Source organism: Myotis brandtii, unplaced genomic scaffold (assembly GCF_000412655.1).
Source record: "Myotis brandtii unplaced genomic scaffold, ASM41265v1 scaffold103, whole genome shotgun sequence".
NCBI lineage: Eukaryota > Metazoa > Chordata > Mammalia > Chiroptera > Vespertilionidae > Myotis > Myotis brandtii.
The window spans coordinates 3,209,062-3,219,224 of NW_005353460.1; the positions used below are offsets into that span (position 1 = coordinate 3,209,062).

Below are 10,163 nucleotides of genomic sequence, written 5' to 3' on the forward strand. Positions count from 1 at the left end.
AGCTTTATGGAAAGTGAGTCATCTGCTTTCCTTACTGTAAGGGCTGGGCTTAAAGTGGACCACAGAGACTAGCACAAAACTCTACCTGGCATGAAGACCCCAGTTCTAAAAATATAGAGTCCACAATAAGACTCTGACTGATTGTTCATTTAACAAACATATATTGAGCTCCAGACAGTAGACTTGCTACTAAAGGAAAATGCAAAATTGCATAGATATAGGTTCTACAAGGAGCTTTCAATCCAACAGAAAAGGTGAGAGAAATACATTAATAACAATCAAACCAGGTAGAACTTGAAATGTGACATGAAAGAAGCCCAAGGTGATTGTAGAATTTTTCACAGCAAGAAAGGTGTTTGGGCAGTCAGATGATGGACATTCTTGAACACCAGGCAAGGAAATTTGAACCTTATTTATTTTACAGGAGCTCTTCAAAGGTTTGGTGGCAGGACCTGAGATGTACACTGACCAACAAGTACCATGCGTCTAAACCTAGGGAACAAGAAAAATAAAGATTGAATATGCGGATTTGGGGACCTGGGCACAGAATTGATAGTTAATATCAGATAGAAGCCCAGAAGAATACTGAAGTTGAGAAATATAGTTATAATTACACTGCAAATATGTATATGTCCAAGGCTGAAATAGAACAAGGAGTCAGTGATTGAAACAGAAAAGATGTAATCAGAATGGTAGGAGAGAAAATCTAAAAAAGAAACGTATTAAAAGAGGATTTCTAGAATGAGAAAAATAGCCCTTACTGTTATCTGTAACATGTTACCCTTATGCTTTCTCATTTATTCATCACAAAATGTCTTGGGTAAAAATTACTATTTCCTACAGATGTGGAAATAAAGGCTCAGTATTAAAATGTTCACTCTTGTCTCCCACTTGTTGAAAAGTCACATAGCTAATGGGTGACAGAGTAGGGATTCTTACTGAGGTAGATCTGGCTGAGTAAACAGTGGGAAGGTTCTGGGCTCAGAGGCAACAAGTCATAATTCTAGTCCAATTCTGAATTGAATTCCCAGGATGATATTTGCCTAGTCAGTTTACTTCCATAAATCTCAGGGTTTTATATGTTTAATGAGGGCGTTCACCTAGATAATTTATTCTATAATGTTCCTTTCAGTTCTGATATTTTATGATTCTATGCTTTCATAATGTTACAGTAATTTCTTGAGAGGGTGTAGAGAAGTAGATGAAACATGATGAGTAGCATAAACAAAAATAACTGGGTCATCTTTTAATCAGAGATATCAGGAAAGAAGAAAAAGATTAAACATAAAAAAATTGAGAAATTCTATTTAACAGGCATAAGAAACTGAACTTGTAGACTGGTTGGATATTGGGCTGAGTGGAAAGAAAATTGAAAATGGCTGTTAGATGTCTGATGAAACATGAATCACTATATTTGACATACAACCCTCAGAGCTAAGCCCTTTATGGGAACTGTTAAATGAATTATCAGAGCACTTCCAATAATTGTATTTTAGCTTTTATATTTACTTTAAAGAATGGGAGGACAGAGAAGATGTGGATAGATAAATCAACTTCCAAATAAATTTGTTTACAAACTATAACCTAGGCTCAAGGTCATAGGTAGAGTCTTCAGAATTCTCACAGTGCAGATCAGTGGCTGGAGCTCACCACACTCCATATTGCAGTAAATTCAAACTCTGATGGCATCATTGACCGACAGCCTCACAGCCTGATTTAGTAAATAGAGCAATGGTTTGGAAATCAAGATACATCAACTCTAGTCCTCACTCTGCTGTCAACTAGTGGTGTGACAATGGTTAGGGCAGCAGTTCTCAACCTGTGGATCACGACCCCTTTGGGGGTCGAATGACCCTTTCACAGGGGTCGCCTAAGACCATCAGAAAACACATATATAATTACATATTGTTTTTGTGATTAATCATTATGCTTTAATTATGTTCAATTTGTAACAATGAAAATACATCCTGCATATCAGATATTTACATTACGATTCATAACAGTAGCAAGATTACAGTTATGAAGTAGCAACGAAAATAATTTTATGGTTGGCGGTCACCACAACATGAGGAACTGTATTAAAGGGTCACGGCATTAGGAAGGTTGAGAACCACTGGGTTAGGGTTATTCACACGGTTGTGCCTCAGTTTGGATCTGGTAGAACCTACTTCATAGGTAAAATCATCCATCTTAGTGATAGATTCTCAAAGGACACTTAATAAAATTTGAGAGTTAAAGCAAATGATCTATTCAGTGTTCAGGCTCTTCTCAAGTTTTTAATATCCATTATTTCACTTGTTAAATTGAATATATATATATATATATATATATATATATTCCTTTAATGTGCTCAAAGATCTTTAAAAATTATGAACTATTACTTTTTAAAGTAAATCAGACAAATTATAATCTTAGAATATATTGTTCAAACTACATATGAAACACTTTTGGGGTTTCACTATTCATTGAGTCCTCCTTCCTACCCTAATTCACCACCAGTCACTGAAATATCTACATGTAACTACCTTCTGGTTTACTCCTTTGGAATAAAGACTCGATTGTCAATGTTAATTGTGGATCAGATTCCTATAAGGGTATTTGGGATCAGCAATAACCAACGTGTCTCTGGGTTTAAAACCAATATTAACATCTATGAATAAAAAGGAGCAATGTTTTCTGAGGTGCTTTTGTTTGCCTGTTGGTTTTAATAAGCAATCTTTAATTATTTACTCAGCCTTGTGTCAGAGAAAGTCCATGGCAGTCTGGATTTCAGCCTCAGGTCAAGGTTCTCACCTGCTGCTGGGACACTAAGCAACTAACTGAAATGAAAATGCTCTTTTGAAGCTCCCTTAACCTGGGTCTTTGATATATTTGAAGCAGTTGTCTCTTTAGTAGCAGCTTCGGGTGCAGATACTTCAAACACAATTATGGAACTTCAAAGACAGAATTTAAAGACAACATCGCCATTATCTTTAGGACGGTTTCACATTTCTGAAGATTATGGTTTTCTTCTTCCAAATCCTCTGGTAAGCATAGAGCCTTTGATCAGGTCAGAATGGATTGACTGATATGCTGGTTTGTTGGTTTGTTTGTTGGTTTGTTTGATTGACTTATGTAGTCATTAAGAGAGATACAACACAAATATCAAGTTGTTGACTTGGGGAAAATGCTACAAATAATGCAAAGCATAATTCCCAACAAAAGTGTTAGCTCCAGCATAGGAGAGTCCAAATGGAATGTTTTAATGCCATTTTTTTTTTTTGGTAATAGAATGTTGGTCCAATAAACTTATGAGAAAATCTAGTAGTTATCAAAAAAGACAGAACTTAGGTAGAGATCAATTATATAGGCAAACCAATTTATCTTGACTTTCTAGTGGGACAGAAAAGAGAACACAAAGGACTTTGAGTGCTTTCAGGGCTGATAGGAGGGATTAGATATTTACAGAGAAGAGGAAGAAACTGTTGAGAAAGAACAGTACTTGTTTGTTAATTCTACTTACAGTTCAACCGGTAATGTAATTCTATTTTGTTGGTTAACCCTTATCAACACTGCTTCCTCTTTGAATGTGGTCTGAGGCCTGCAGTGCTAAAACTAAGAAGTCATAGAATTCACAACCAGTAACTTTCACATTAGCTGAAGTTTAAAAGAAATTGGTTTGCTCAAAGTCATACAACCAGTAACTTTTACATTTGGGCTAGCTGAAGTTTAAAAGAAATTGGTTTGCTCAAAGTCATATTAGTGACAAAAGCAGAACTAGTACTCAGGACTCTTGACATATCTTTTTCTACTACATCGTAAATAAGGGGCAAGACCACTCAGTTAAACTCTGGATCCGATATTACTATCATTGCAGTAACTTATTAGCTCCACATTTTTTCTCCCACGTTTTTTTCTAAATTGCCATTAACTGTGTTTAAGAATGGGCTATAATTTAATGAGCTTTTATTTAACACCTACTATGACACTTATTTACTTCTGAGTGTTATTAGAGGAATACAGATGAAGGTAACATCCATTCACTGGTCCTAAAAGCTCTGTTGTAGAACTGTTAGTTGTGAGACCAAGTGACAAATCTGTGAGTAACTTGAGCATTAAAAGTAATAACCTCAGAGTGTTGTGCAGGGTAGGACTGTTGCCCTGAGTACTGGATTATGCTGTTTGACACTGCCACTTGGATCACCAAAAGTCTCAATTTATTCGAAACTGAGAGGATTCCAAAGATGTGGGATTTTACATGTTAAACCAGGAAAGTCCTGGGCAAACCAGAATGCATCAGTCACCCTAACTTGCACTTACAAACTCTTGGCCCCATCAGTGAATCACAAGTATTGCTGGGCCCTCAATTTCCATTTCTATTGGATGGAGATCTAGTGCCGCCCCTGTTCACTGGATTGCTAGGGAGCCTGAAAGCACTTTGATAAATGCAGTGTAAGGACTAAGAAGCCATTTATCCTGATCCTCAGTCCACTGCTCCTTAAGAACTCCATTCTGTGTGTGTAACTTGACTCAGGAATATTCCCATTATCCCTAGTTCACAAGGAGGAAAGGTCCCAGAGGCTAACAAGCTCTTTTGGGGGTTAAATATGTAAACTGAGCTGACGAAAAATATTATAAACATTGATGAGGGCCACAATTATTGAGTTCCTCTCTTTGTTGTTTCTACTTTGTAAGTTTAGAAAATGAGAAACAATAACAACATCAAGTGTTGTCCTGAGCCAGACCATATTTGTCCTGTGATTTGGTTGATGGATATCCCTTAGTAGAAATTTCCATTATTGAGCTCATATAAAAATTCCCTGGCAAACTGGGTCTACTTTATTACAGTCATAAGCCAGATATCTAAAAGTGTAGTTGTTTGTTTCAGTTTTAGTTTTCTCTCATTCGTGTGAGAAGTTTAAATATCTCCCTTTCTGGGAAGATGTGTGGGAAGTAAGAATCTACCTTGGGTTGCTCAATGGATCCGGAAACACAGTCATCAGCCTCTCCAGGCAGCAGTACTGTTGCAACTGATCAGAAGGGAAGATATCAGTCACCAACTTAGCCAAGGGGACGAATATGATTTGCTTTCCTTTCATTTAAAGCAAGTGATGGGAAGGCTGTTCCTCTAGGTCACCTGGTTCAAAGATGCTCTTTAATTAACTCAGTGTAAATATCTACTTCAAAGTCTCTCTGAAAAAAAGTACAGTCATGCTAATGAATAAGCAAACATACTGGCTTTGGGGAGAAGGGGCTGACTTGGTTTCAAATGCTCTACTCCACTATTTCCATAAACGCTCCAACATTTCCGGGGTCCAACATTTCAGTTTGGAAAATGTATACGTCTCAGACTCATGGCCACAAATATGACATAAAAACCTTTTGCCAGATTGTGTGTGTGTGTGTGTGTGTGTGTGTGTGTGTGTGTGTGTTTGGTTTGATGGGAGGGGGGAGTAATTTTTCTTTAGATATAAAGAATCTGAGGAAATTAGCTTGGCAGTAAAGGAGGGACCAAGTCAATTATAGCAGAAAATAAGATTGGAGTAGAACTGAGAGACCTTGAAAATTAGCCTCAAGAATTTGGATTTCATGCATCTGGTAAATGACATGATGCAACTAGCATTTGAATATTTTTCTAGAAGAATGTTAAGTGCAGGGCAGATTAGAGCAGCAATTCCTGGATTGCACACCACAATGGCTCAGGGAGCTTTAAAAAATACTGATGCCAGCCCTGGCAGGATAGCTCAGTTGTTAGAGTGTTGTCCCAATAAAGCCAAAGGTTACTGTTTGATCCTCAGCCAGGGCACATACAAGAACCAACCAGTGAATGCACAAATAAGTGGAACAACAAAGAGTGATGTTTCTCTCTTCTCTCTCTCTCTCTCTCTCTCTCTCTCTCTCTCTCTCTCTCTCCTCTCTCTCTTCCTTTCCCCCATCTGAAAATCAATCAATAATAAAAAAAATTTTAAGAAAATGCTGATGTCAGAGCCCCAACCAGAACAGTTAATTCAGAATTTCTAGCCCAAGTAGCTCAGTATTTGAAAAGCACAGAATAAATAGAGGACAATGCAGGTGCAAATAAAAAAGGAGGGCTACACTTAAAAGGCCGGGTGTGGAATTAAAGGTTCTATGCCTATGAGAATCACTGAGAAGGGTCTTGGAAGTAGTTGAAATGCAAAACAAAGGAAAGGAGGACTTTGAAATGTGCCATGGAGCAGAAGAAAAGAACTGGTACAAATAGTTCTGGGGATGCAGGAAACTTTATTCTTTATAGTGATCATGCAATCATTTAGGAAAAATAAATACATACATACTCTCCTGCAAAATTCAAAACACCTGATAAAAGCAATGGACTGCCACTGCTTAAAAGGAAAAGTAGCAAAATAATTGCCACGGGAGGCTATAGTTTCCAGACAGAAGGTATACGTAAGAAGAATTCAGATACTTCCCTGAAAAATTGTCACCTCTGCGAGGATCTGGGGCTTGCCTGATTGTGTTGACTAGGAATTTGAGGCAATGATGGTAATATAGTGGAGATAGAGACAGAAAGATCAAACTTCACAGAAGTGAATGTTAATCCATAAAAGTGTATTTGCAGTGAAGGAGATTGGATGCCAAAATTTAAGAACCAAAAAAGGTGAATAGAGCGAAAGGGGAACAGATGGACAGGATAAGGAGAAGCACGAGGAGGGACAGACAAGATAGTTCTCTGGAAACCAGAATTTTAAACAATGAAGCAGCTTAGAGTTTCTCAAACAGAATATCTAAGCTGTAGAGAAACTTGAAACAACCTGGGGAGAGGTGAGCTGGCAGACCCTAAGCTTAAAGGATGAAAACATTAGGCGTAGGAAAACAGAGATCTGCTACTTTCAGTCCAAATGAGGCTCAGGAAGTGTATTCTTTTCTTTGGGCCATTGTAAGAGGAGACCACAATTTTGGTGGCCTGAAACTATGGAAATTTATTCTCTCAGAGTTCTGGAGGTCAAAGGTCTGAAATCAGGGTGACTCCAGACCCATTCTCCCTCCAAAGGCTCTCAGGGAGAGTCCTTCCCGCCTCTTCCATCTTCCCGTGGCTCTTGTGGTAGAATGATTCCACCTCCTGCCTCCATCTTCAGATGGCCTTGGCTGTGTCTGTCTTCTCCCCTCTTTCTGTCTTCTCTTTTAAAGACACTTGTCATAGGATCCACCCTAACCCAGGATGATCTCATCTCTCAATCATTAAATTACATCAGCAAAGACCCTTTTCCAAATAAAGTTACATTCACAGTTTCTAAGTGGACATATCTTTGGTTGGGGTCATCATTCAACCCACCACAGGGAATGAGGTAAAAAGATAGAGATAGAGAGAGGGAGGGAGCTGGACAACGGAGAAGTAAAGCATTGTTTTGCCCTGAGATTTCCCAAACCAGACAGGCATGGGAGGGTGAAAGACCATGAAAAGTGAGGGTGCAAAATATAAAACAGTCAAGGAGATACATGGCACAGTTCAATATCATTGACTGGTTTTGTCAGCACAATGGTAACCCATATTCTCCAGCATGACTTGGATATGCTGAAGAAAATTCATATCTTATGCTGTAAAATTATAGCTTTAAGGTCAGAGGAAATTCATAATATGAGACACAGTATGGGCAAAGGTAGGCAAGTAAGTTAGCCTACTTGAGCTCAAATGCAGCCTTGTTTTTATACGTGACCACAGTAAGTATGTGACTACAGTTAAATGGGAAAGGCGTCTTCTCTCCTGCATAAATTCAAACAGATAAACTAGAATCACTTTCCGAAAGTGTGGCCTGTGGAGTGGGAGGGGAGAAGAGGAACAAAGACATTCTTGAGAGTGCATAAATACTACGAAATTCAGTGTTCTTATTTTCTGACTAGATATAAAAACAAATTCTTATGTTGCAGTGATAACTTGCAATTGAAAGACACTTTTGTATGATTTTAGTGTTTATTTTTCAATTGAAGTCTTTTGATCCTTAGGAAATTATTCTCTAAGATTTATGAGCATTTTTTCTATAAGACAATTTTATACATTACTCTAGTTGAGAAGTAGTAGATAGTCAATATGACAAATTCTTATTAATGGCACAGGTAGAGTCTATAATAGTTACACTGGTTTCTGTTTCAATTCCAGTTAAATCTCTTTATCAGTTTTATAACTATCAAGTCATATTTACCCTCTTTGAACCTTTTTTTCCTTATGTGAGAATAATACTGTATGGACATGTTATGAGCAAGGAAGTAAGAAATCAATAAAAGTGAGATAGTGCTGAAGCCCCTTATAACTTTTACACTCTGGTTTGGATCTAAAACAAAGTATCAGGCTAGCTCCAGCCCTGGGTCTTATTGACCACAAGGTATATTAGAACCCTACAGCCTAGATTTCCTAAGCCATGACCAATTTGAAGTAGACTATTTTATCTCATTTCATAACAAAAAATGTATCACACTATGTCTTAATTCGATTATGTAACATATAATTATAATAAATATTACCAACTCCTATTAATAACATATTATGGACATATTATTGATAAAAGATATCAAATATATATAAATCCAGGTTTGTGAGTCCCATAAATTAACAATCCACTGCTTTGAAATCTTACTTCACATTTCTCTTTATTGATAGTTTATTATTAATCTCTAGAAATTGGAAGACTTCTGATATATGATAGCTCATCATTAGCCACAATATTTTTATGAAAAAATATTCTAACTATGGTAATTTTATTACTAAATTCATAGAAGTATATTAAATAAAAATTGGAAATGTTGAAAAATATGAAACTAATTTTTTCATAGCTCTACCACAAAATCAAAATACCTTTGGTGTTTTGGGATAATTTGTCTAAGAGTGTTTATGTCTGTGTATGTTTGAAAAATTATAAAGTTGTAACCTATATTATGTACTTTTAACCCAATACTACAAACCTTTGCCTGAAATAAATCAGTCTTAATATAATTTTAATGGTCGTATTAAATCCCATTTGTATGATATATTACTGAAATGTAAATGAATTAGATATTTAGTAAATTTCAATTCATTTTCTTCATATATAAAATTGATATATAAAACTTGTGTCTACTCTACCCTTGATGTTTTAATTCAAACCAAATAATTTGCCCCAAATTTTACTATCTTGTCCTAAAAATAATTTGTAATCACCATCTAATTCTGAAAACAATTGTTTAAAACCCTTCCCCACCTTTCACTCTAACCTCCAACCATTTGTTCTGTCTCTTTAGATTCTAATTACTGTCCCCTGATTTACATTATCTACATTTATTCTGGCATTTTATTTATAGCTTCAATGTAGTGTATATTTTTTCACTGCTCTTTGTGCTTAATGAACTTAGGCAGAGGCTTAGGGTACAGATATAAATAAAATCAGTATGAGCTCTGTATTCCTAGACTGAAGAAAATGTTGACAGAGTATGAGAACAGAACAAAAACAGCGTGCATCCTAGATGAACTAACTAATTTGATGCCAATTAAAAGGCTTTCATATTTTTCCCAGTATTTATTATGAGAAAAGATTGAGCTCTTTTTTCTAGGTGGAGAGAGGGGTCTGAGAAGATGAACTACTCTCTGTGGTAGATAATATATCATGATTATTGAGACTGGAGAAATTTTAGGTGGTGAGCTTTTAATTACATTTTTCATTTTCTCCATGCTTCATTGGTCTATTTAGGTTTCCTATTTTTGGAAAAAAAAATTGATCTTTTACAATTAAAATAAGGATTCAATTCAGATTTTCAAATGTATTAGCAAAACTTATTTATACCATTCTCTTATACTTTATTAAAAATTGAGGTTTTTGTGCTGGTGAGGCTCAGTGGTTGAGCGTCAACCTATGAACCAGGAAGTCATGGTTCAATTCCCAGTCAGGGCATATGCCTGAGTGTCAAGTAACACTCCCTCCACGTTCTGCGTGGAGTAGGGTTCGGTATCTGAAAGAGGAGCCGCACAACAAATGAGAGAAAAAGACACGAGATAATTTTGCAATATTGGGGGACCAGGCGGGCAAGTCCCAAAGGACTTCCACCCATGCTCAGGCTGCTCCAATCTTTTATTGATCTGGAGTAGCCCTTAGGGTAAGGAAGTTTCAATGACACACAGATCAGCAGACAATTTCCAGGAGTAGACAAAAGTATCTGATTAACTCATCAATAGATTTCCG

At 36.7% G+C, this 10,163-nt stretch overlaps 1 protein-coding gene across 1 annotated transcript in view; it reads left to right on the forward strand.

The window, feature by feature from the left end:
• The first annotated feature begins 2,776 nt into the window (after nt 1-2,776).
• Nucleotides 2,777-10,163, forward strand: part of IDO2 (indoleamine 2,3-dioxygenase 2) — a 57,170-nt gene continuing 49,783 nt past the window's right edge. The window contains exon 1 of the mRNA XM_005856444.1: nt 2,777-3,026. Coding sequence (XP_005856506.1) covers nt 2,928-3,026 — 99 coding nt within the window. The 5' untranslated portion in view covers nt 2,777-2,927. The remainder of the gene's footprint in view (nt 3,027-10,163) is intronic.